This window comes from Pseudorasbora parva, chromosome 20 (genome assembly GCF_024679245.1).
Source record: "Pseudorasbora parva isolate DD20220531a chromosome 20, ASM2467924v1, whole genome shotgun sequence".
In the NCBI taxonomy this organism is placed as follows: domain Eukaryota; kingdom Metazoa; phylum Chordata; class Actinopteri; order Cypriniformes; family Gobionidae; genus Pseudorasbora; species Pseudorasbora parva.
The window spans coordinates 21,279,093-21,306,921 of record NC_090191.1 but is presented as its reverse complement, the minus strand read 5'-3'; the positions used below and the strand labels follow the sequence as shown (position 1 = coordinate 21,306,921).

Sequence of the window (27,829 nt, the reverse complement as noted above, 5' to 3'; positions counted from 1 at the left end):
ACCAGAGATGCATACATGTTATCGTTACATTATTTATTAAAAAATTATTTGCACTTTACATTTATGTTGGGGTATAGCCTACTCCCTTGAAATCCTTAAGATATTAACAGATTACTTCAGGGTGTAAAACCCTCTCGAGATCCTCAGAACTTTGGGATACAACAGTGAACTAGTGCCAAGATGACCAGAAGCATCAGGAATAATAGCAATTATATTTTTCTTAAGTGAAAAAAAAAAACATAACAGTGGTGTATCTGTTTCCCAAAATCAAAACAATCTTACAAAATGTAAACATTCAAAACACAAATATGATCAATATTGAACAAATACAATCAATTTCTTGGACCGGTTACCCTTCAAACAGTGAAAGATCAGTGGCTTGCTGGATTTTAGTGAAAACTGTAGAGAATATAATCATGTTCTACCCATTGTCAAAGTGTCCTGAACAAGGTGCATTAGATTATTTAATGTGTGTTATATCTTTCCCTGATAAGAGCACTAGTTTTTCTTTCTGTATTCACAGCCGGTGTGCTATAATGTCATATATAGTAAGTTAAAACAGTGCTGAGTTAGCCAGCCTAGCACCATGTCTTTACTACCCATAATTCATTGAGGCCATTAAACATCCTGAACTATTTTAAATACGCCTGCATTATATTACCATTTACAAAATATGTACACTTCCAGTTCTGTCCAGTATAATGTTTAAAACATCAGTCAAAATGCCTACTTTTTACAAAAGAGTTAAAGATTATTAAAAACATTTTTGTAACTGTAACAGGCTAACTGATAAATCAAATTAAAAAGGGCCCTCGGGAAATACGAGCACTGCAGAACAAATATGTATAAATTGAACAAAATTGTGCATATAAAGCACAAATTGTCTTTGCATACATAAACTGCCAATCTTTCGTTAAAATATGCTCACATTTTATACATGAATCTTTAAAAAAATCATGTGAATTGTCACATGCAAAGCACTGTTTTTGAAATTACGTTGTTTAAAAAAAATGTATATCGTTACATTCAATGTGTGCATCATTCGTAAAATCGTTTTTATGTAAATTGTTGCAGGTAATGAATGAATTGTTTGTAAAACCATGCTTGGGTAAACTGCCGCATGTAATATAAATGGTTGCGTTCAATGCATCAATCATTCGTGCAAAAACAGATCAGTTGTAAAAAAAAAAAGATGGTTTTACGTACAATTCACACAAAGTCACTCTGTTTGTGCTTCACGATTAAGGCCCAGAAGCTTCTTAAAAGCCTTCGTTTCCCATCTTTCACAGTTGATTGGCAAAATCTCCCATAATGCACCACCCCAGACTGCGCCACATGACATGTCAAAGGTGGCGACCTGGCATCAGACATTCCTTGCGTCATACTTGCTTATGCACATTCAGACTTGACTATGAATCACACCAGTGACCAAATACCTGAAATTTGATTCAAACTGTCCCTATGGCATCAATGGAGTGTTTCAAAATATCTAGCGTTTCAACACGGGCAAGAATTTGGATTCAAATGTAAACGTCATGGTCTGGATTAATTGCAAACTGTATGTAGAGCTGTAGTTGTCTGACGGTTTTGACCCTGAACGCTCTGTGGGCTGGTTTTATGGTAAGGAGTTGTTACAGAGAGGCAGTGCTTCCTAAAAAATGACATTAAGAACAAACTTATGTATTAATACCTCACATTTTTGAAGTAAGTGTGATTAAACGGCCACTTGTTTTACCTTCACTAGGGTGCTTAAGATAGATTTATGCATAAACTACATCTACCAGCATCCTTTGCTTCAAGCTGGGTTTTGATTTGTGCATCCTCAGACGCACTGCCTGTGTAACACAGTGGAGAGACCCAGACTGGCGACATTTATTTATTCTATTTAATCCAACCCAGCCCTGTCAAAGGATCATGGCCTCTTGAAACGCTTCAATCCATCTGAAAAAGAAGAATAGATTTAGTTTGAATCAAATCTTTTATTCGATTCAACCGCATGACCTGTTTGTCTGGTGTACCTCTGAGCAGTGGGGATGTCCTCTGCTCTGAAGATATAGTAGAGTGTGTTTTTATGGTACAGTTTAAACTGCATTTTTTGAGCTGGTCCCGTCTTCTCTTCTCGGAGGAAAAAGCCCAGCAGTGGCTGACTCTCCAGTGCCGCAACATCCTGAAATTAACGCAATCATTGTCACATGACAGCTTTTATTATGTCATACGCCTGCATTATCTTGTGACACTGAATTGAAAAAAGCTGCGTGTGGGGAATAATTGACGCATTTACAGTTTTCAGTATTGCAAAAATGTTCAAAATATATATATATATATTTTTTTTTTTCCAAGACCAAGCTACATGGTCAAAATTGATGCTGAAATCCTGATTATTTTGTGCTTATTGTTTGGCTGTTTGTTGTAGCTTTGACAGAAGCCAGCTTAACATTACCAACAAGTTTCAATGTAGCATGATAAAGTGTTCTGTTTATTAAAAGCATGCATTGCAGTTATGCCGTCTACCGCTCTTAAAAGATGGATTCTGATCAATGTTTTTAATCGTTCATCAGCTGAAATAAATCAGTTGTAAAAGTGATCCCAATGATATTGTTTCTATGTGTCATTATCATTATAGTTGTGGTGTGGACTCTGCTATTCTTTTATATTTAGAGAGATTTTTACAACTCTATATCTTTATCATTATAGTTATTGTTCTTGATGTGAATGAACCTTAAACTGTTCTTAAAAAAACTGTTGTAAAATCATAACACATTTCTTTGTAAAAATATTCTTAATACATCCAAGTGTAATGTTGAGAAGCTTGATAGTAAATCACAGATTTATAAATTGTTCATAAAAAAATGGACAAAGATGTGGAATTTTACGTCTTTTTTGTATTGTGTCCCTATGCATTTTTTTTGTTTTATAAGCGGCATTTAGCTTAGTCACAACAGTCCTAATTTTTTTGTGCCAAATAAATACTACTGTCATTGTTCTAATAAATTATAGCATTTTAATAATGGTTATAAATATTAGTATCTTATGCTCATCAAGGCTTGATTTATTTGATCAAAAATACAGGAAAAAAAATAATATTGTGAAATATTACCTTTTAAAAAATAATGGTTTTATATTTTAATATACTTGTAAAAACATTATTTATTCCTGTGATCAAAGCAGAATTTTTAGCGCCATTACTCCAGCCTCCAGTGTCACATGATCCTTCAGAAATCATTCTAATATGAGGATTTATGTTCAATGTTTGAAACAGTTTTGGAACCTGTGATACTTTTTTTCAGGATTCATTGATGAATAAAAAGTTAAAAAGAACAGCACTGTGATGTTTTATTATGCAAATGAACAACAAAGTCATTATTTTAAACCGCTAATGGGTTGCTATTCTCCTTACCAAACATTAAACAGGTAAACCATAAATGTTGGCATTACCCCCTCACCCATGTACATAAAGTATAAATGCATAAAGTTTTTCCACAAACAATTCAAACACAATAGCACCAGCACTAGGCACTAGACACATTCGTGATGATGTCATTGTCCAGGTTCATCACAAGCATTTATTCAAAATAGAAATGTTTTCTACTAGAAATACTTTATCAGTTTAACACATCCTTGCTCAATAAAAATATTTATGTAAAAAAGAAAATAGCAAAAATGACTGACCCCAAACTTTTAAACGGTAGTGTATACTTTTACAAAAGATTTATTTAAATAAAAAATGTTGTCCTTTTTTCACATTTTATTCAATGAATCCTGGAGAAATTATTATAGGTTATACAAACAAATATTAAGCACAACTGTTTCCAACATTGATAATGAATCAGCACATTATAATTTTAGAAGAATCGTGTGACACTGAAGACTGGATTAATGATGGTCCATATTCATCACTGGAATAAATTCTATTTGAAAGTATATTAAAATAGAAAAACATTATTTTCAATTGTAATAATTTCACAATATAACTTTTTTCTGTATTTTTGATTAAATAAATGGAGACCTGAGCATGAGACTTCTTTCATCACATTAAAAATAGTAATGCTTCCAAACTTTTGACTGGTACTGTACACACTACCCTTTAAACGGTTTCTATATACTGTAGTAAGCTATTTTTTGTTTCGAAGCAGCTTTCCAAACATTTTCCTTATGTCTTTTTTTACATAGCTTCTATTTGCTTTTTGTAGTGTAAATACGCTACAGTCAAGCTAACACTGATAAAGCGTTCTCAACACTGGATAAAATTTATTAGATAAATAAAGGCAGCATACTTCACTAGCGGCGTAAGTGTAGAGGACTTTGTTCTTAATGACAAACCACAGCCTCTTCCACGGTTTCTTCTGGCCTTTGGATCTTTGCAGATATCCACTCATGGAGGAGTTCTCAGTGTTGGCAGACACCTGTGAGCGAGATATTTTAATATGACATCAGCATTGTGACAGAAACCGAAACCTTCACTACAGACATAAATTCTTCATGTCATTGCATTGAGGCTAATGTACAACTTCAGGTCACCTCTTTGAGGGCAGAAGGAATCCTTTTCTGTTTTCTAGAAAAGGCAAATGTTGAACTCCGCCCACTAGGGGAAACGGTTACATTGGATTGGTCCCCTAAGAGGCAAGAGCAAAACAGCACATTAGAAAAAAATATGTGGTATTTGCCTGGGCAGCCACACAGGTTTAATACTTAGTTCGCCTAAAACTGGAAATTATCCCATAATTTACTCACCCTCGAGTCATTCTAGGTGAATCTTCATTCAGCCAAACACAATCGGAGTTATATGAAAAAATATCCTGGCTCTTCCAAGCTTTATAATGGGAGTGAATAGTACCTTATCTTTAGAAGCTCAAAAAAGCACACCCATCCATCATAAAAGTATCCATATGGCTCCAGGGGATTAATTTAAAGTTTTTCAAAACGATGCGTTTGTGTAAGAAAAATATAGAACTATACATTTTAATCACTGGCAACTGGTAACAGCCTGTTAAAGGAACTGTATGTAAGAAATGCATTTCAATTTATCATAAAATGGGTCCTGATATGTCACTAGACATTAAGAACTCATGTTCATTTCAAATACTGACAACAGTAGTCCGGCCAGGATATTGTTATTTAAAAGTTGTTGTTGCAGCCCTCAACTGTTTGCCAGCTCTGCTCTAGTTACCACAGCTGCAGCTACAAACATTCCTGCTGATCCTGCAGCCTATCTGGCAACCTCGAGTCAGGGGGAGAGGGGATACACCGCTCTACAGTCATTTGAAAGTGATTGCAGTACCAGTTTTGGCCACAATCTTAAATACACTTCCTTTAAGAGTCTAATTAATAACAATTAGTTACATTTATATAGCGCTTCTCTGGGTACTCAAAGCGCTTTACATATAAAAGGCCTGGATGATGTGACGGCAGCCAAATTGCGCCAGAACACCCACCACCAGCTTATTGCTGGAGAGAAGAAAGTGATGATGCCAATCAGTATGGGATGATTAGGAGGCCATGATGGACAGAAGCCAATTGGCAAATTTGGCTATAATGTCAGGGTTACACCCCTACTCTTTTTCTGAAGGAAATCCTGGGATTTTTAATGATCACAGATTCAGACCTCGGTTTAACGTCTCATCTGAAGGACGGTGCTCTATGACGGTAGTGTCCCCATTGCTATACTGGGGTGTTAGGACCAACACAGACCACAGGGTGAGCGCTGCCTGCTGGCCTCACTAACACCTCTACCAGCAGCAACCTAGTTTTCCCAGTTGACCTCCCATCCAGGTACTGACCAGGTACTCAGCCTTGCTTAGCTTCAGTGGGAAACCAGTCTTGGGTTACAGGGTGATAGGGCTTCTGGCTTAAAGGCAGCCAGTTCTGATGGAAGAGTGACCTCTGACCCGTCGCATGACCAAGTAGCGTAAGCTTAGGTGAGAGATGGCTCTCGCGGTTCAAACACGTTTTAGGCTTCTAATTCATGACCGGTGTTTTGTTTTGCTCTATCATCTGCGCTTCAATACGTCATCAATACATCATGCATTAGGTCAGAGGTCACTCTTTCACCAGAACTAGACTTGTGTACGGTCGTTATCGGAAACCTGTGATTATAGTTTACCAAGTCATAAATAGGATATTTTTTATCACTTCGCTTCAGAAGGCCTTTATTTAACCCCCTGGAGCCATATGGATTTTATGATGGATGGATGTCTTTTTTTCCCGTCAAATTCAAATTCATTCACTCCTATTATAAAACTGGAAAGAGCCAGGATATTTTTTAATACAACTTCAATTGTTCATCTTTGGGTGAATACCCCATTAAGGTCATGTATGAGCGAACAAGCATGACCTCTAAAACAAGCATGTTCAATAAACAACACTACTAGTAGAGAAGTGGAAGGAAGAGAAGGTTGGGTGACAGTAGAAATCATGTACCCTTGTGCTGTAGTTTGATATAGCAATGGTCGCACACTCGTGCCAGCTGATTCTTCAGGTATTCCAGGTAGTATTTATTGGACGAACATGCCTGACACACCACCTGTTGCCACAACAAACCGATATCAGTCAGACCTATTTGTTCATTCCATAAAAAGAAACAAAGCCTAGAACTGTTCATATTTCTCACCTTTCCGCAGGCACGGCAGTGGTGGCGTCTCCAGGTGAGCGTGAACTCGCACGTGCAGATCATACACATGGTTGTTCTCAAATCTGGAATCCAGATAGGAGCTTTAGAGCCCAGCGGTAGACCGTCATCAGATATTCCCTCCAACTACACACAGAAAAATCAGACGCGTGAGAAAGTTTGACCAAAAAACCCCTGCATACTATACAATTTAAAATAGAGGCAGTGCATCCCTATGAGCTTTACAAAATGTGTCTGAAATCAGTTGTTTTTTTATTTGGAAAAAAAGGCTGATGCTTTTTATTTGTCTGGCTATCATCAGACCAAGCTCAATTTAAGATTGAACATTGGTCTGGGGAGTCTGCTCTGTATTTTCTACTGCACAAAAGGCGTGATCAACTGGCATAGTTCAAATGACTCTGCATGCAATTGGATAATCCTTCAACCAATCGGACCACAAGAGGTGTGATTAACAGGCAACATCCCATCGGTTCTCTATCCGTCATCATGTTAAACCCACCAATAGCGTGCCAGGTGGATAAGCCAGTCTGTGATTGGTTCCCGCAAAAGTGTAACAGAAGAAGGATAAATGAATGTACAGGTTTCCAGACTGAGTTGCAAGGCGAAATCGAATCGCCAGCAGATCAGGCTGAGTTTTCCCAGTGTAGTTTTTAATAGGTATGAATGGCAACAGATTCTTTTTTTTCTTTTTTTTACTTTGCCCAGAATTGTTTTTGAGAATTTCAAAATTGAATGTTGAGAATAGTTGTGATACACCGTTTGTGAATATCTAATGATGTTTATGTTGTTAAAGGACAAGTTGTGTTAATATATTTGGGTTTCTTAAAAAACTTCAGTATCAGTCAGGCTGGTTTATAGAAGTTCTGGTGTATTGCTTGTGAATATTTTATAATTTTATGTTGTTATTGTCATGGTCAATATTTTATTTAATCAAGTTAAGTGCATTAGACGTGGTATGATTAATTCTGCTCCAGCCTTTATGAATATTTTATGCTTATGTCTTTTTCAAACAATTTTTAAAGCTTTAAAAAAATATATACAGTATACTGTACAATTCTCTCCCCTAACCATAGACCTAAACCTTAGAGAAAACTTGTTTACATTTTCTAAAAGAATATTTTGTATGATTTCCTTATGAGAATTTGCCTCCACAATGTAGACAAAAAAATCAGGTTTTACTATCCTTGTGGGAACATTTGGTCCCCACAACAAAGGAAATACCTGAAACAAACACACACACACACACACACACACACACACACACACACACACACACACACACACACACACACACACACACACACACACACTTTAGTGCACCCACCTCTTGGCTTCGACTGGAAAAGAAAGAAATCTTTTTTCTGGTGTAGTCATCTATTGCTTTAGAGATTGCTTCAAGCCATTCGTCTCTTTCTGTAGCTGAACTGCAAATGTCAATTAGTTAATGATTTCAGTTTAATTAAAAATAAGTACCAAGAATCCATTTTATTTCACTAGGGATCAAAAGATGATTATCCTTCATGTAGACCCCGCAGATAAGTCGTGTGTTAGTGTATGTTTCTTACTTGGCAGACAGTATGAAGGAGCGTTCCACACTCTCAATGTTTAATTCATTCTGATAGGCCTCCTGACTGGGCTTGCTCACCTATTAAAGACGCAAGATACACATATATGTTACATCTCCTGTCAGTGTTTGTGTGTGAGGAAGAGTATTATTACGATGGATATCTGACCTTCATGCCAGCCAGAGACAGCATGCTGTTGACTTTATACTGGCCAGATTGAACGGGTGTTGTGTACAGCAGAATATCATTAAACTGTTGAGGAACAACAATTTGTGTGTGTTACACCATCCACAGTTTCCTGTTATGTAGCAATTTCCTGTTGTAAATGGGTGTATTAACATTATGTATAGTAATATTGGTGTGCGGCCAATGTCGTCCAGATAAAGTCTTTATTTAGGTTTACTACCTCAAATCTACAAATCAGATTTCATAGTTGAAAATATATATATTTTAAGTAACTGCAATGAGTTGAAACACTAAAATTACAAACTGGAAAGAATAAGTAAAAATACAACTAAATTAAAATAAATGTAAAGCTAAAAAGTAATATAAAAAAATAAATAAAATAAAAACACAAAATCTAAAAATAAAACAAAATTTTAAATATTTATAAAAGTAATAGTACATAAATCATATTAAAATAATATTGTAATTTTTTTAAATAAATATTTTAATAGTATTAAGCCAACTTGACCATAGTGACTCACCAGGAAGAACATTCTGGGCTGCATAACTTTCCTGGAGAGTTTCATCAGAGTGCCCTCCTTTAAGAAAACCTGCGTATGACACAAGAACTGTACGTTAGTTTGCCAACACCGAGACTTTAGGCACTGCTCAGACGCAATGAATCATGGGTACTTGAGTTTCTTACCCTGCCGGGTTGGACGATTTCATGATGACCATTCAGACTGTACTGAACCTGCATCAGCTTCTGAAAGTTATCCTGAATAAATGAGATGGCGTGTTAGATGTTGTTTATTTTCATGATGTCTTAATGCAGGAGTGTGACTGTGTGTTTGTTGCGTTACCCCTTGCTTCATGATGTCGTTCGCGTGGTTTGCCACTTCTTTCACCACACTAAGAGCGGCTGGGGAAACCAAACAAACCAATAAAACTTTTCAACAATTTTTATTCATCAACTCATAAACTAAATAACTTAAGTTTTTAATAGAATAATTTGTTTCATTTTGCAGCAAACATCCTCAAAAAGCTTGATAGATAATTTTACAGATTAATTTGAATGAACTAGATTTTTTTTGACAATAAAAGTAAAGAAATTTGCAAAGCTATCTTTTTTCTGTATTATGACAGACGTTCAATTGAGACAGATTAAAGATTTTTAAAAAAAGAGAAGAAACGTCAACAAGATCAATAGCATGCATTTAGGAAAAATAGATATTTACATTTTTGGAAGTATTTATAGACCTTAGTGAGGTTAGATGCCATTTTGAATTTAACAAGGCTTGTATAGTCTTTGCAATGGCACATATTGTATAAAAGTCCTAGATCCTGTTTTTTTTTTTACAACTCAGAACTTTTTTTTTTTAAAGACTTTTTGTCAGATGATCAACTGGTGTGTTGTTAAACAACAGTACAATCGACTGAACACTGCATTTTATCCCTCAAAGCAATGGTTGCCAGGTCTATTACAAAACTAGCTCAATGGCCATCAAAAATAGCCTCAAGTAGCCTAAATGGCCATATCCCAAGTATCCAAACTCAAAATATGTCATTCCCATAACTAAAATACATATTTTAGTCATTCAATTTTATACACAGTGTATCATAGTGGATCAAAGGCTTCCTACCAGTGGCTCTCCTTTACAAAACATTTAGCAGAGTTTTATCAGTTAGAAAATACTATATTCCAATATAAGTACTTCAGTCGAATATAATTAATGCAATTCGTCAAACCTTTAAATTTAACAGTTTAAAAGTAGCCCAAGGACTTAGCAACCTTGCTCACAGCCCACATTCCTGTCAAAAGTGAAATATGGCACCAACCTGACTCAAGTTTATGAAAAATTATGTATTTGTATAAAAACAAGATTCGCCTTTTTAGATTTACATGGACTAAACTGATTTGAAAAAACTAAAGGGGTTATTAAAAACTGACCAGCACTTACGATTTTGATAAATGAGGTGATAAAACTATGAGACATGTCTAAAACAATGGGCTTAGCTGTAATTTTTGGTTAGTGCAAATTTTACCAGGTACCAGGGAAAATGGTATGCCCTTACTTTTTGTGTCTTTGTAGTCGGATGAATCCTCCGGAAGATTCTTCAAATAATCTGAAAGAAATGAAGATTTGGAAGATTCAGAATTGGTCAGAGAGATTTGCTGTGTCTCCCCTGATTACTTTGTTAGCTTAATTTTAAGGTTAATCATAAGTTTGTCCAACCCACATGAGAAAGGGTTGAAGAATTCAAATTCACTTGAATTGAATCAAACTGTCATGCTTAATCTAGCTAAAACCAAAAAAGGAATTTTCGCCAAAATGTGCCCGTGATGACGTATCAGCTGTGTGTGGTTTTCTGTAACGGCCTGATATCCTCCTGTTCTGCTGTGGAGTGCAGTGTGCACTCATCTGAAGCTCTGTTTACACCTGGTATTAAGATGTGTTTTGGATGATCAGATCACTAATGGACGAGGCAGACACATTCCTTTTTACACCTGGTATCTTTTGTCCATTTTCATCCACTTCTGTCTAGTGTTGTCAAAAGTACCGACTGCGATACCAAATCGGTACTAAAATGTTAAAAATGTGACGCTTTGAGCGCTGTTGAGCTGTAATCGTAAACACCTCTGACTGGTCATTGTGCTCATCGGATGTGCCTGTGATTGGCTACTATGATCAATGCAAGCAGCGGTTTGAAAGAACACGGAAGTGTTTGATAGTGTTTTGAAGTAGGCTGATAGACACCTGCATTTAAACACTCCATGACCATCTTTGTAAGCACTCAGTGAAAAGCGTCATTGATGCATTTATGTTTGTGAAGCGCTGATCGTAGTAGCCAATCACAGACATATTTGATGAGCGCATGAGCACAATGGCCAGAGTTGTTTACGTTTCCGCTCAACAGCGCTCAACACTACTTTTATCCTGATGTCTTTGAGGGGTGGATCTATGTAAATCTGTGTTTTTCAGATCTTTCAGTCTAATGGACGAAATAAGCGCGATGTACGCGACCAGTGACGGTTTACGTGTAAGGTCAGAAGGCGGAGAGTAGGTGGTCTTTTGTGGCCATTTGACCACGAGCGTTAACACTACAATGAACACTACAATGAAAGCAATCCGGTTGAATGTGTTTTCAACTACCTATGGAAGTGCTTGAAAATGGACAAGCTCAAAAAGTTTTAGACTCCGTTTACACCTGTATTCAGCACCGTCCACTTGTGATCCTATCGACCAAAACGCATCTTGACACCAGGGTGTGTAGGTGTGTACCTGTGAGCAGCAGCTGGTATTGAGGTATCCGCTGCACTGGTTTCAGCAGGTAATGCTTCAAAGCAAGACTAGCACAGCGAGGACTCGTCTGAGGATGAAATATTTAAATCATAAATGTGAAGCATTATCAAATGTACGTAAAGATATGGCGCTTTATGTCCACAAACGCGTACATAAAGCGCCATATCTTGCTATCTTCTTCGCCATATTTATTGCTGCTGGCTAGCCCGATCTGAACAGCTCCATAAGTCGGTGGGCGGGGCTACTGAAATAGACGTGCTGTAGAGGCGGTGTTTCGCAACAGATGACATCAAAATGCATACACAATGGTTTTCTGGGCCTGGTGTATATAAGCTTTACTTTGAATAACAAGGAAGTTTTCAGCTCTGACACTTACAGGATATTCTAATATTACCATTACCTTTTATATATCAAAAGCTCAAGGGAAAGTTGATATCTCAATTTATCACCCCTTTTAAGATGTTATTCTCTATATTAATCTCTTTTCATTGTGGGGACGATGTACATCATTATATGGACATTTAGTCTTATAAAGATGGGCACACACACACACACTCCTACCTCGAACTGACGAACAACACTTGCAAAAGGAGCATTTTTGCGACACTGTTCATCCAGCAGAGCCACATTACGGTCAAACTCTCGTATGTAGGTGGAATACATCTTCAGATACGGACCCTTCTGAACAAAGATATCAGCCAACCTCTGATGATCAGACCTGCAGGCGTAAGCGAGATTCCCGGGAAACAAAAAAAAGTTCAGTATTGAGGATTGACAGATTTAGAAATGACAAAATTACATTTTTATTTATATAGAAGTTATACTTCCAAGAAACTTCCTACAAATGCTAAATGCTCTTGTTCTTTTACATGACAAGAAACTAATTTGCGACATGTTTAACTTTCATATGGTGTGTGTGTGTGTTTGTTGTTACCAGTGGGCAACTCTCTCCTCCAGCTCTTTCAGCAGGTCTTTATTAAGTTCGTAGAGTTGGGGTAGATAGTACAAGATTTGATTCAACACTTTCTCCTCCACCAACGGCCTCCCGCTTGCACGAGTCGCTTTGGCAACTGCGTCCCGGAAATCCTGACACAGAAATGGAGATGTAAGCTACTGCCAAATTTCCAGGCTACGGCAACAAAGCAAAGAGAGCTAAACAAGATGAGTAATAGCAAAAGGCACACGCTAACATCCGTGCATTCAAACAATAACTTTATTCACTAGCATTAAAACTTAAACCACAAACAGTGCTAATAATAGTTTGTTTTTGCGATAAATCTTTCATGGTAAAATTAGCTAAAATTAATAGCACTATAAACTAGCACTCAACAAGGTATTTTCAAACACAATCAGACTAAAAACAAACGAACTGAAGCACATAAACTGACAGCACAGTCCATCAACAGATTTAACAGGAAGTAAAGGGAAGGGAACATTTTCTCCCTCTCACACACACACACACACACACACACACACACACACACACACACACACACACACACGTCTTTAGGACAGCTGTTCAGGGTCACGGCCAAACAAGTGGGTTAAAGGGAGGGTGGGTGTAATTTCTTTCCGAAAACTCTCTCTGTCCGTTGATCTCTTATTCCTTTACCACAGTCTCTCTGGACAGGCTCTTCCTCTCGTCTTTCCTCCGCTGTCTCTTTCCTGTCACTCTTTCTCAGACTTTCTCTCTAATTCTTTAAATCAATCTGAATAAGGCAGGGTCAGGATGATGCACCACAGTTCTCTAGCTCAGGGTTTCTCAAACTTAGTCCTGGAGGGCCGCTGTCCTGCAGAGTTTTGCTCCAACCCTAATTAAACAGACCTTCCTGTGATTTTCTAGTGACCCTGAATACCTTGGGAAGCTTGCTCAGGTGTGTTTCATCAGGACTGGAGTTAAACTCTGCAGGACAGCGGCCCTCCAGGACCCAGTTTGAGGACCTGCTCTAGCTAGTTAGCTACTGAGGTCGACCAGGGAAATTTTTTTCTTAGTGATGATGCTTTAAATTGGACAGATTACGAGTGGCAACAGCTTGCCGTTGTTGTTATTGTTAACGTATAACTAACAAAAAAAAAGTTACGTTTATTGAAATAAACGTTAATTGAAATAATGCTGAAATTAAAAATAAATAAATGAAAATGTAAAAAATAAAAAAATACAACAAAAATTAGACAAAGTAACATAGCAACTAACTGGATTCAAATAAACTGAAGTACTAAAATTGGTTAAAAAAACAAATAAAAAATAAAAACACACAATAAAAATTATCAAATTTATAAAAATGATAAATGTAGTGATTTTTGCAGGAAACAAAATCACTCAAATTAAAATATATATATATATATATATATATATATATATATATATATATATATATATATATATATATATATATATCTTAATGCTATGATAGTAAATCAATAATACTAAAATAACACTGCTGTTTAGTATGAAAGCTTGTTTCCACAGCAGAATAAAATAAATAAATAAAGATATTTACGACTTTATATCTCGCAATTGTGAGTTCATCTCAATTTTTTTTAAAGTGACAATTAAAAAAAAATTCTCGCAATTGCAAGAATGCAGTTTACTTGCAAGACTTGCAGTTTATATCTCAGCATTTAAACTGCAAGAATACACTATTGCCAGTGTATTCTCACAATTTCGACTTTCTCACAATTCTGACTTTTGTCTCGCAATTGCGAGTTTATATCTTCACTTGACTTTAGTTTATATCTTGGAATTCTGACTTTATAACTTGTGTAATTCTAAGAAAAAAAGTCAGAATTGTAAGATATTAAAAAAAATTATAATTGTGCGATGTTACAATTATCTTTTTTATTTTAAACAAACTTAAATAGTTTAGAGAGGGTTTACCATGTTGCAGCATTCTGTACTTTAGCACACTTGCTAACAGTCTACTTTTAGCACACTGATGTTTTGCCCCCTTATTCCATTTAAAGCACCACTAAATTAGACTGGGTAAAACCAGCCTGATCTGCCGGCGATTTGATTTTGCCCGGCAACTCCCGGCCGGCAATCTGTACATTCATTTCTACAGCTTCTGGCGATCAGTTAGTAATAGTACATGTAAATAGTACTTTGTGGATAGTAATGAAAGGTTACTATCCACAAAGTACTATTTGAATGTGCAAACTCACATGTAACTCACAATGATAAGTTCATCTGCCTAGAAAAAAAAAGTTGTACCACTGCTAAATGGCCAATTAAGGCATCTCAAATAACATCGCTTTTTGTAGCCTGGATGCCAGCTGAACTTAGCCCCGCCCACAAAATTTGAGGTTGGGAAGTTTGGTTTGGACTTGATCCGTTGCGGAGCAACTATACTCGAACCAGAGCTGTTCGGACCAATCAAATTGTCAGGGCGGGCTTTATACGATGATAGACAGATGATCAACAGTAACGTAAATCACCAACGTCGCCAAAGAGCGCTTGGGTTAAATTTGTTCTAAACTGAGAACTTGTTCGTACACTCACCTAAAGGATTATTAGGAACACCATACTAATACTGTGTTTGACCCCCTTTCACCTTCAGAACTATTTTAATTTTACGTGGCATTGATTCAACAAGGTGCTGAAAGCATTCTTTAGAAATATTGGCCCATATTGATAGGACAGCATCTTGCAGTTGATGGAGATTTGTGGGATTCACATTCAGGACACAAAGCTCCCGTTCCACCACATCCCAAAGATGCTCTATTGGGTTAAGATCTGGTAACTGTGGGGGCCATTTTAGCAGTGAACTCATTGTCATGTTCAAGAAACCAATTCGAAATGATTCAAGCTTTGTGACATGGTGCATTATCCTGCTGGAAGTAGCCATCAGAGGATGGGTACATGGTGGTCATAAAGGGATGGACATGGTCAGAAACAATGCTCAGGTAGGCCGTGGCATTTAAACAAGGCCAAATTGGCACTAAGGAGCCTAAAGTGTGCCAAGAAAACATCCCCCACACCATTACACCACCACCACCAGCCTGTACAGTGGTAACAAGGCATGATGGATCCATGTTCTCATTCTGTTTACGCCAAATTCTGACTCTACCATCTGAATGTCTCAACAGAAATCGAGACTCATTAGACCATCCAGCATTTTTCCAGTCTTCAACTGTCCAGTTTTGGTGAGCTTGTGCAAATTGTAGCCTCTTTTTCCTATTTGTAGTGGAGATGAGTGGTAGCCCGTGGGGTCTTCTGCTGTTGTAGCCCATCCGCCTCAAGTATGCGTCATCCGCCTTGTGCGTGTTGTGGCTTCACAACTGCATTGCTCAATACCTCGGTTGTAACCAGTGGTTATTTCAGTCAAAGTTGCTCTTCTATCAGCTTGAATCATTCGGCCCATTCTCCTCTGACCTCTAGAATCAACAAGGCATTTTCGCCCACAGGACTGCCGCATACTGGATGTTTTTCCCTTTTCACACCATTCTTTGTAAACCCTAGAAATGATTGTGCATGAAAATCCCAGTAACTGAGCAGACTGTGAAATACTCAGACCGGCACCAACAACCATGCCACGCTCAAAATTGCTTAAATCACCTTTCTTTCGCATTCTGACATACAGTTTGGTGTTCAGGAGATTGTCTTGACAAGGACCACACCAAATGCATTGAAGCAACTGCCATGTGATTGGTTGATTATATAATTGCATTAATGAGAAATTGAACAGCTGTTCCTAACAATCCTTTAGGTTAATGTATATACATTTATCTTAACTATTTCTCTCAAAAAGGATGATCGTGTTGGTAAATACTCTGTGTATCCTTAAATTCCTTTTACAACACCAGCAAAGATCGTTTGCACTCATCTTCTTCTTCTGCAGTTGAGTTCTGTTGTCAACTATGCATTGCTCAACAAAGGTCACTTACTCCGTTGCTCTGATTGGTTGTAGGTCTATTCAACTGATGGTTCGGCTGAAACGCCCCATATTCACAGTCCAATGGTGCAGTATCAGACCAATATTCTGAATATTCTGAGAGTATGACGACGTCAGGCTAGCTTTTTTGTATAGTTGTTTACAAAAAAATATGGAAAGGTGAGCTATGGAAAATATGACCTTCTTTTTTCTGCTTTTAACCTGTTAAACAGCAATAGTTTTGAACAGGCTTCAAAATGCCTTGCCTCCAAAAAACGTCTATCGTAGATGCATTACAGCTCAAACGATTTGTTTTGCTTGAGGAACTTGTACTGAACCCATAACATTTCAACGCTGATGGTCAGTTGATGAGTTGGTCAGTACAGAACGCATGTAGTCTTGCGCTTCCTTAAATACACATGCACACAGCTACTCATTAAAATCCTAAAATAAACAGACAGATGTGTCTGTGTGTGTTACCCTCTATGATCCCACTGTAACTGTGAGAATCAAACACTATTCGAGTACACATTCATGTGAAATTAATAAACTACACAAACAAATGGCTGGACACAAACTTCCTGCATAACATAATTCTTGCTCTAAGAAGCCAGAGAAAACAGTGATGACTTACGATGTGAAGTAACTTCAGGACATCCACAAATCTGCAAAGACAACCAATGAATCAAAATAGAAATTCAACAAAATATCCCAACTCGAATATGCACATATAGACTTTTAAATATGAACATGCATTCAAATAATTCTTCATGGAAGGCGTGTCATAATAAAAGGCTTTCTAATGTCATTACTTACACTTTCTCTGAGCTCATGATCTCCATTGCGATGTGGACCACCTTGTTCCTCTTTGCCCTCTCTACCTCCTGAAGACACACAAGTTACAATGCTGTTATAATATCAGACCATTTTAAAATCTATGGTAGAATTTGAAGTGTCATTAACTTACACAGTTGCTACATCCAACCATGATTACCGACAACATACAGCTTCATAGCAAAACAAATGTGAGTGTGTTTGTGTGAGTTGTTTTGGGCTGGTGAGAGGCTGCGGTCTTTATTTGGATTGGGGTCGGTCTAAACACAAGGACACAGTTTGACTGAAAGCACCCCCTGTTTGTCAAATCGGGGTGTGTCTGGGGGTCTCCATGGATTATCTCCAGACAGAAAGTCTGCTGGACAGACCTTCCCAAATCTGATTTATCCACACGTGAATGGAGTTAATTTTTTCTCATTGTATTTATAGCATGCGATGTCACTTTTTTAACTTTAGTTAGTGTCTAATGTTGCTACTTGAGCATAAACAATATCTGAAAAGTTACAGCTTGAAAGGTCAGTGCAAACAGAGATATTGTCTTTTAAAGTATGGCAGTTTATTGCCTACAAACATGCCTGGTTTGGACTATAACAAGCTTCTTCCCGGGTTGGAGACATCATAAAACCTTGCTATTCACCACAGATGTGACTTCTGCCCGTAATGGTAAGGGGCGTGGCGTTTCCAGACAACCTGTGCTTGGCACTTCAGCCAATATAGCCAATACATGAAACTACATTTGGCCATCTAACCAATCTTAGACCATTAAGTTTTTCGGAGGGATGGGCTTCATAGAAGCAGGAAGCAAACGAGCCGTTCAAAGGACAGTGGAGACAGCGGTGTGGAATAAAGGTCAAATCTAAGAAAAATATGGTGTTTAAAAATAAATAAATAATGAAAGTATTAAGACATATTATACTGCGCCCCATAAACACAACCAAGCCTAGAAAAAAAAAACACAGAAACCACCCCTTTAAAAACTTCCATTCATCTTTTGAAAGTTATTTTTAGTATGTCCCTCTATTGAATGTCCATTCCACTAAAACTTCAAAAGGTTCTTGTTGAGGACATTGGGAAAAGTTTCCCATGTGATCGGCGTGATGCTGTTTTGTGCATACCTCTTTATCTTTTGATTGGCTTATGTCTTCCTTGCTGGAGTCAGAGCTGTTACCATCGTCCTCATTAGAGCTCAATCCATCCTCTGATAGATCACCGCTCACAGAACATCTGTTGTCAAACAGGAAGTGCACACGTTCAGGCCAAAGTAAATACAATCAAACACCACACCTTACCCAACGTTACAATTGTATGATTTTATCTTGATAGTGGTCTTAAATTAAACAAACAAATGAATAGTAGAACTAGTTATCACCTACGCCGGCTAGCCGAAGTTAAATCATTTTTAAGCAGAGACAGCTTTAAAGAGTCATTCATGCTGTTATTTTCCCACCCAACTCTTTGTGACCTACTATATGTCGGGCTTCCTCTCTCTGCAATTTCTCGTCTTTAAATTGTCATAAACGTGATCATATCGGCCCAATTCTGCGCTGTCTACACCGGCTGCCAGTTCGATATCGAATCGATTTTTAAAATGTTAATTTTGTCTACAAAGCTCGTTGTAATCAAGCCCCTAAATAACTATTAATTCTATTTTGTTTCCTGTGTTTAATTAATCTATATTTTTGTGCTTTCGGGTTTGCTTTCATGTACAACACTTTGGCCAACCACGGATGTTTTCAAATGTGCTTCATAAATAAAATGATGTACTCATGCATAAAACACATACACGTATACACATTTAAATTCAAATTAGTTTAATATTCAATCTCAGCCTAATAATAATACTTAAAGGTGCACTATGCAACTTTCCGTCCACTAGAGGTCACCTATTCAAAACAAAGGCGTAGGTTGATGATGCCAAGTTTGAGCGCAGAATCTTGGGACATGTGGTCTTCACCTCACAGCCAGTGTAAAATAGGACACGGGCAGAAATCATGTTCTTGAATGCGATTATTGACGTTACTGTAGAGAAGCAGAGCAGGACCGAGTGTTGTGAAGCTGAGCACGGCTGCTGGAGCGATTGCTACACAAATACCCGCCTTGCGAGAAATGGGACTTTTATTATGAAGGGACGGAACACAGTCGCCGGGCGCCCGCACTTCCGCTTTTCCGGTCATTGGTATGAGGTGATGCAGCTCTTTTTATCATATTAGATACAAGTGTGTATAAAATTATGTTATGACGTTTCTCTGTGCGTTCGCTCTGCACTGTTGTGATACTTGTTCACACTGCTAAGAGAAAAGCACTTCTGCCAAATAAAACCGGAAAATGAGGGTAACGCAGATATGATGCGATTGACAGGCGACTCCCTCAAACGCTATGCTGAAACATCCCGGGTCATTGGTTAAAATAGCAATTTTCTCACAATTTACAAGTAGTTGGAAACATTTGGGATATTTTAGGTACTCAACTGAACAAAATATATAACACTGGCCTAGTGGTTTTTGGATATTTTACTGCAAAAATACTACAGAGTGCACCTTTAATGAAAATAAATTAAATTATATAAAATGCAAAATTCTCTCTCTCTCTCTCTCTCTCTCTCTCTCTCTCTCTCTCTCTCTCTCTCTCTCTCTCTCTCTCTCTCTCTCTCTCTCTCATCTCTCTCTCTCTCTCTCTCTCTCTCTCTCTCTCTCTCTCTCTCTCTCTCTCTCTCTCTCTCTCTCCTTTTGTGTTCTACCTAAAAAATTAAGTCTTTTTAAAAGGACATGCGAGTAAAGAAAAAAAAAACCTATTTAAATTTTTTTGGGTGAAGAAACAGATAGCAAACTCTCACACATCCTCATGCATTCGCACACTTTCTGCCCTCTTTCTGGTTCCCCTCGCTCTCATTCTTTCTCCTGCGGCAGGACAGAGCTGCTCTTGTTTACAGCTTATATAAACTCACTCTGCAAAGAGACACACACACAAACACACACACACACACACATCCATAGACAAACCCTCAAATGCACAACCCCTCTCTCGTTCACACACACAGAGATACACAGGCAGGAGTTTGGAGTTTCTGTCGTGCCTGGGCAATTATTGCGAATGTTATTTAAATATTTGAGTTTAACGCTATCTATTAAGGGCACTTTAATTTAGAAGCTGGAATGTGCAGAATCCGAATATCACTTATAGCATATTGCTCGCACAACTCAAATGCATTCTTCATCATCAAAATAAAGATTGATTAAAGATTTCTGCTTTTCAAGGTAATTATAATTATAGCCGGCTACCCAAAAATCTACATCTTAAAATAAATAAATAGCTTTTGACATTAATAAATTTTTTAACCGAGGATGTCCCTAAATGTCCCCAAAATAAGGTTTTGTAGGTTTTTAATTTAGCTCCATTTGTTCCAAAATTATAGCTAGCTAGCTAGCTAGCACGCGTGCGCGCACACACACACAATCACACACACACACACACACACACATACACTTTTTACTCCAAGTGCTTCTGCCTGACTCCCATTAACCAATCAAGTCCACTGTGTTCAAATCCCACAGTTAAAGAGAAAGTGGCTGTTTTCAGAATGTAATACTTGCATGGTGCCTAGTGTATACTGTGTAGTATACGCTGTATGCTCGCAAATTATTATTTTTTTAAATACTGAAACAGTATGCAAAAACAAGGAAGTAGTATGCTACATGTGCATGTGTACGTTCTTAAATACAAAAAATGCAAATACCATCCAGGCATCCATTCATCCATACATGCATGCATCCATTCACATCCATCCAGCCAGCCATCCATCCATCCACGCATGCATCCATTCACATTCATCCATCCATGCATTTATACATGCATGCATGCATCCATCCATCCATGCATTCATCCTTCCATTCACATTTATTCATCCGTGCATGCACCCATCCGTGCATCCATCCATCCACATTTATCCATCCGTGCATCCATCCATCCATCCATCCATTCATGCATGCATTCATTCATCCATGCATCTTTTTATATGTTTTTAAAATATGTTTCTGCTCACCAAGTCTGAATTTATTTAATCCAAAATATAGCAAAAAACTAGACTAAGCAAAAACAGTATGATTGTGAAATATTTCTTGTTTAAAATAACACGTTTCTATTTTAATATATCATAAATGGTAATTTATTTCTGTGATGCAAAGCTGAATTTTGAGCATCACTACTGCAGTCTTCAGTTTCAAATGATCCTTCAGAAATCATTCTAATATGATTTGCTGCTCAAGAAATGATGAAAAATGGTTGTTTACAACTTTTCTTTCCAGGATTGCTTGATGAATAGAAAGTTTAAAAGAACATCATTTATCTGAAATAGAAAACTAATGTAACATTATAAAAGTCTTAACGGTCACTTTTGATCAATTTAATACAACCTTTGCTTAATAATAGTATTAATTTCTTAATTTTTTAACAAAAAAGCTGTTTCTAATTCAGCAGTAGTGTAATTATTTTACAAAAAGCTTTCTATTTCAAATAAATGCTGTTATTTTGAACTTTCTATTCTTCTAAAAATCCTTTTTTTTAATATTATGTTAACAACTTTTTTCAAAATGTCTGTAAATCCTCATATTAGAATGATTTCTGAACGATCATGTGACACTGAAGACTGAAGTAATGACACTGAAAATTCAGCTTTGATCACAGATAAAACAGTTAAAATTGCAAAATATTTCACAATACTGGTTTCGCTCTATTTTAGATCAAATAAATGCAGGCTTGGTTACTGTTGAGCATTAGACTTCTTTAAAAAAAAAAAAAAAATCAAACCGATCTAAAACTTTTGAACGGTAGCCAGCATAATTTGTAAACAAAAACACTTGGGATTTATGCTAAAGCCCCATTCAAACAAGACGCTGAGAAAAAGATTTGTGTTGTCAAATGGTGGGATACAGTATTAAAGCAGTGTATTGTTGCGTGCACAACACCGTTTTTGTACTGAGAGATCAAAGATGATAATGTATTACTACTGTGATCAAGGGCTTTAGCCCACACGGCAGTAAAATATTTGTTGGTAACAACTTGCTGACAGCTCCAAACATATAACCACAAACTTGATTCAGCGTCCTGTGCATCTGGAAACCAAGTGCGAATTCAGCAAATGCTGGAAGTTTTCACCGGCAATGAGACCTCATCACTGACAAGCCAAATGTGTAAACGAGGTCAAGAATGTGTTTACAAAGACTAGTCATCACATTACAAGTCAAATGTTTGGAATTTATGTTTCTAAATTGGTTCATCTTCTTTCAATTCTTTTCGATCTAGAGGCTTATACATAAATGCTTGAAATGAGTTTTTTAGACATCAAATTAACTGTGCTTGCGCATGAATTCCCCTACAAAAATAACACAAACTTTATTACGAAATCACTTCACTGCTGCAAAAAGTTAGCCGTGGGCTCTGATGTTTTATGATGAGGTCAGTGATACAGTCAGCAGTTGTTATATTTGTAATCAAAATAAGATTAAATGATTCATGTTTTACTGGCATGACATGAATTTTGCTCCTGTGTTGGAAATGTTGTAGTGACAAAGCATGACTGTGAGCCAGAAGATCTCGATTGAAAAATCTGAGAATGAGAGAAAAGAGTGTGGGAGAAACAGAGAGAGAGGGAAAGGTTATTTTCCAGTGGCTCAGCTCTCTCCTCTACAGACATTTCCTGCTCTGGCCACTGAAAATAACCCACAGGAAAACAGCCCAACCTGGACTCAAAGAGTGGACTGTAACCCTCTCACACACACACTGCATGACCACAAGGACCAAACCGACACAGTGCATGTTAAAATATATATATATTTGTTGCTCTGTAGCTCATAAATGTCCAGGCTAACAAATCACAACAGTTGAAACTGGCAAAGCTCCCGCTTACCAAAAAGTGCAGCATGTTATGTGATCCAGATTTTGTCATTTTGGACAAAATCCAAAGTCTTAAGGCCCATTCACACCACAGATCATAACTATAATGTTTTAATAATCATACTGATTCTATGAGAATAGAGTCTACAACAGAACAGCTAATGACGACAGAGGAATGTCTTTTTTTTCAGCTGATAAACGATAAAACATTCACAGCCAATCAGAATCCACCAGCCTTAAAGAGCTTAAGCATTCAAAGCATCAAGCGACAACTGCAGCATGTGCTCACAATAAACAATGTTCTCATCTGTTGGTGGGGATGCTAATATAGTTAGCATTAAAGTTATCCTGGTGTGAACAGGCCTTTAATATGGTGTAGGCATTTGATCAGGAAAGGTCCCAGAGATGTGAATATATACTGTAATTTATAAACATGGCCAGAGTAAAAGCTACCACAAACCCCTCCTTTAACCCTTAACCCACTGCACTGTATAACTGAGAGAATGTTTTCGGATATTCTAGTGGCTGAAGCTGGATCAACCAGCTATATTTTAGGATTTCAGCCACTAGAATATCCAAAACTCTCTATGCACACCTTGGAAATATAATTGCCATTGATTAGTAAATTCTCTAGACTGATATACTATTCTTAAATAGGATTCCACCAAATCAACTTAGCTTTATAAAATGGCACAGCTTTGTACGTTCAGGTATTTATACTCTTAACATCAGTCAATCAAGCATTATTTTATGACATTATGATAATCAAGCGATGATGGAACCATGTATGAATGGATATTTGTCATTTTAAACAAGGATTTAGGACTTAGGACCGGTGGTGGTGCTTAAGATATCGCTAGTCATTTAGTGTTTCTGTAAAAAAAACAGTAATAGATAGTATTTATTACACTCTAAAAAATGCTGGGTTAAAAACAACCCAAGTTGGGTTGAAAATGCACCGACCCAACAATTGAGTTGTTTTAACCCAATGGTTGAGTTGTTTTAACCCAGTGGTTGAGTTGTTTTAACCCAGTGGTTGGGTTAAATGTTGCTTAAGACAACCCAATTGCTGGGTAAGAACAACTCAACCATTGGGTTAAAACAACCCAATTGTTGGGTCGGTGCATTTTCAACCCAACTTGGGTTGTTTTTAACCCAGCATTTAATTCCAATATACAACACTAAAGATTGATGAGCTGCTGAGTACATGAATATTAATCACGTTAGTTAGCATTCGCTCAAACTGATTCGCTGAAATCAAAACAGGGACGGTACACTTGTAAAAAGTAATTGGGCTGTTTTAACCCAGCGATTGGGTTGTCTTAAGAAATAATTTAACAGAAATGCTGAGTTAAAACAACCCAATTGCTGAGTTAGTCCAACTTGGGTTGTTTTTTAACCCAGCCTTTTTAGAGTGTAATAGATTTGCGCCAGTCAATGAGATTGTCGTTTGTGCATTAGTTCCGCCCACTGTTGGAGAAACCGTCATATCTTCTGCTTGTTCTTAAAAGCTGAATAATTCCAAATGAGCTATTTGACAGGAAAATACAACTACCGTTGTTGCGTTGGTGAGTCGTGGAATACAGGTATGCTGGGCATCTATTGAGCTGAATTAAAATAGTACAGATAACTTGACAGAGAGCGTGTTAAGCAAGTGAAGATACATCTATGCTAAACTTATATTAAGCCTCTAACACACACACTGGCGAGTAAAATCTAAGAATTTATTAGCCAATGGCTAGTGATGGACATTATTTATTCGCCTAGAGTGAAGATTTAGTCGCATGTGCTAGTGATTTACTCGCATTGTAGAGGGTTGTCTACATAGTCTAGGGAGTCATTCACATATTGTGTTTAAAACATGTGGTCATTTTTGCGAAAAATCTAATTAAAACGGATATCAAATATCCAAAGTAATGTATTCAAATATATTTGAATATCTACGAATATATTCTAGAATATCTACATTCTAATATCTATTATTTCGATTTGGGCATTTTTTATTCCTATTGAGGTGTTTATATGGAGCATTTTCATTCGAATTTGAACTTTTAAACCGATTAAACACACCTATTGACTGTAAAAAAAAATTGCGCTACATGGCACTTTAAAAACCGGATAGTTTATTTATAGTTCGATTACGGATATTTCACGTCTTGTTCGAATGCATATTCAGCAAAGCTTTCTCCTATCCTTCGTAGGCAGTCACTTCCAGAAAATATTTAGAGGTTTGCTTTCTTGTGAGGGTGCTTGTCGTGTGTCTACATTTAAAATAACAAATTTGAGTGTGTAAAAGATGCAACATGTGAACGGCCCCTTAACCACTCAAACACTGACCCCTTGGTCTAAAACATCAAAATATGTTGATTTATTATTATTTCCTTTAAATAAAAGATGGCTTGTGTATACATTATATATGCATGCACAAACTGACCTGTTCACCTCACATGGTTCCTGCACTTCATACACTCCTGTGTTTGCATCCTGGTTGGAATAAACCCAGGGCAGGTTCATGTACTCTGGAATCTCCTCGTATAATTGGACGTTCTCGTATTCCACCCCACAGTCAGTCTCACTGTCACCTTGAGCTTCATCCTCATCCTCAGGGGTGACCTGAATAGTGGATGTGGCTTTATGATCCTCGTATTCCGTATCAGCACGAGTGCAATCCAGCGATTGTCCGCTGCGAAGCAACTTCGGAAGCAACCGCGCGCACACTCGCAACTCGAGAAGTTTCCGCAAGCTACGCCGTGTTTGATCGGTCCGCACCAACGGCTCGGAGGATTCGGATCCAGTGTCCACTCGCTGAAGATCTGCAGAGGAAAATGACTTTGCCCTCTGTTTGACGAAAAAAGTTCCTACACCTCCAGCATGCGGTTGGCTGTTACTGCGAGTTGGCTGGTTTTTACCGAAGAGAGGGATGCTAGGCAGGGCGACTCGCCACGAAGGTTTCTCCTGAGGAGGTGCCGGGAGTTCTCCGAATACGGGAGGACTGGAGTTAGGAAGCGGAGGGGGGCTGTGCGTCAGCGGAGACGTGTTTTGCTTCCGCAACACAACAGATGCGGGAAGACTGTTTCGTTGGGGTTTTTTAGGCATGACTTTCGGTGACCTTTTCTCGCCATCCAAAGATGGTTTGCTTAAAGCTGCAACTTGTGAGCCACAGCTGAGCTTAATCTGTTTAGGAAGACTCCGAGTTATTGGGTATCGAGCAAAATCTCCATATGCTCCATCATCTTCATCATCGTCGCTTTGTACCTCCTCATCTTTACTCCCAACCAAGGGATCTTGAAGGTCTGAGTGGCAATGCAAAAGCAAGTTGTCCACTGATGTCGAGGCCTTGCACAAGGACTCAACCATTTGTGGGAGGGATTTCTGTCGAGGTGGCGGAGCTGGAGGTTGTGACCCCTCCTCCGCAGCTGTGTTCATGGAAGCTAGAGTTACACCATTTGTTGGAACCGAATAATGGGTGGATTCTAGATCAGGAAGCATGTCTTCCGTATGTGCACTGTGAAAAGAGTCTACTTTGTGCAGAGAATCAGTGTTGGTTGAGGAGCCAGTGTATGTATTATCCATGTTCTCATTAGGGGAACATAAATTTAGAGGTGTGTCAGTGTAGGTGTGACCGGTTGAAGAGTTTTTGGGATTTTCTAGTAATTTGTCTCTCCGAACGTTTTCAGAAGTCTCTGTAGGTATTTCTGCTTGAGTGTCTGAAGGTGCAATTTCAACAACCTTTTGCCTAAGAAGTGCCCTCCGAGGGCGTCGTGGGTGGGGTACAGGGAGTGGCTTGCTGGGAGGTGCAGGGTAACCAACATTGTCACTGATGCAAGAGCCAAAAATGGAGTTTCCGGTTTGTTTCTCCTCTGCAGATCCTTCCTTTAGGGGTTCTGTAGGACTGTGTCTTGGGATCTGTTTAGAAATGTGTATTTGTGTACCTGTCTGGTCCTTTTCTACTGTGGAAGAGTTTGTTTCTTCCTGTGCCTCTGTGGAAGTGTGGAATGAGTCTGTGGGAGTATGTATTTGTTCCTGTTCAGATTGGGAAGCATTTTCCCATGTGTCATTGTAAAACAACTGTTCTTTTGAGCTGTCACCCTCTTTGAAAACACCTACCTCTACTGTTCCACATATTTCCTTAGAATCCTCTGATTTGCTGTTAGCTAGGTGATGACCTTGAGTACATGGTGGTATAATGTAATGTGACAGGTGTGAGGGTAGTAGAGCAGGACCCCCATTTTTGGAGACAGGGGGGTGCTGGGTCTTGCATGAATCTTGTCTTGGCTGGAGAGGTTTCTGAGGGCCTTTGGGAAGGCATGGTTTGGGGGCAACAGCAGGTTTTCCTCTCTTGTGCGCAGTGGGTGAGGGTGACGGCAGCAGGATCTCTGGTTTTGGGGCGATGGGGGGAGGTGATGGTTTCTGCGACTGAACCAGCTTGGGTTTGGGGGCGACCGGTGGTTTCTTCATTCCTATATAAACTCACACAGAGAAGGAAGAGGGGGGACTACATGAATTCCATGAATAGACTTGCATTCCACATACACACAGCTGAACACGATGGGTAACTACTGAGGTCAAGATTGA

The 27,829-nt window shown here is 38.1% G+C and overlaps 1 protein-coding gene across 2 annotated transcripts in view; it reads right to left on the bottom strand.

Annotated features, from left to right (window-relative positions):
* Positions 1-16: 16 nt before the first annotated feature.
* Positions 17-27,829, bottom strand: part of fgd6 (FYVE, RhoGEF and PH domain containing 6) — a 29,783-nt gene continuing 1,970 nt past the window's right edge. For both annotated transcript variants that reach the window (XM_067428138.1, XM_067428137.1), the window contains 20 exons: positions 25,689-27,714; positions 18,481-18,589; positions 17,348-17,415; positions 17,166-17,196; positions 12,595-12,746; positions 12,222-12,378; positions 11,640-11,727; positions 10,432-10,482; positions 9,219-9,277; positions 9,062-9,133; positions 8,898-8,966; positions 8,359-8,442; positions 8,191-8,270; positions 7,950-8,049; positions 6,608-6,751; positions 6,418-6,520; positions 4,519-4,613; positions 4,275-4,403; positions 2,019-2,167; positions 17-1,941 (listed from right to left, as the gene is read on the bottom strand). In XM_067428138.1, coding sequence (XP_067284239.1) covers positions 1,905-1,941; positions 2,019-2,167; positions 4,275-4,403; positions 4,519-4,613; positions 6,418-6,520; positions 6,608-6,751; positions 7,950-8,049; positions 8,191-8,270; positions 8,359-8,442; positions 8,898-8,966; positions 9,062-9,133; positions 9,219-9,277; positions 10,432-10,482; positions 11,640-11,727; positions 12,222-12,378; positions 12,595-12,746; positions 17,166-17,196; positions 17,348-17,415; positions 18,481-18,589; positions 25,689-27,712 — 3,801 coding nt within the window. In that variant the 5' untranslated portion in view covers positions 27,713-27,714 and the 3' untranslated portion in view covers positions 17-1,904. The remainder of the gene's footprint in view (positions 1,942-2,018; positions 2,168-4,274; positions 4,404-4,518; positions 4,614-6,417; positions 6,521-6,607; positions 6,752-7,949; positions 8,050-8,190; positions 8,271-8,358; positions 8,443-8,897; positions 8,967-9,061; positions 9,134-9,218; positions 9,278-10,431; positions 10,483-11,639; positions 11,728-12,221; positions 12,379-12,594; positions 12,747-17,165; positions 17,197-17,347; positions 17,416-18,480; positions 18,590-25,688; positions 27,715-27,829) is intronic.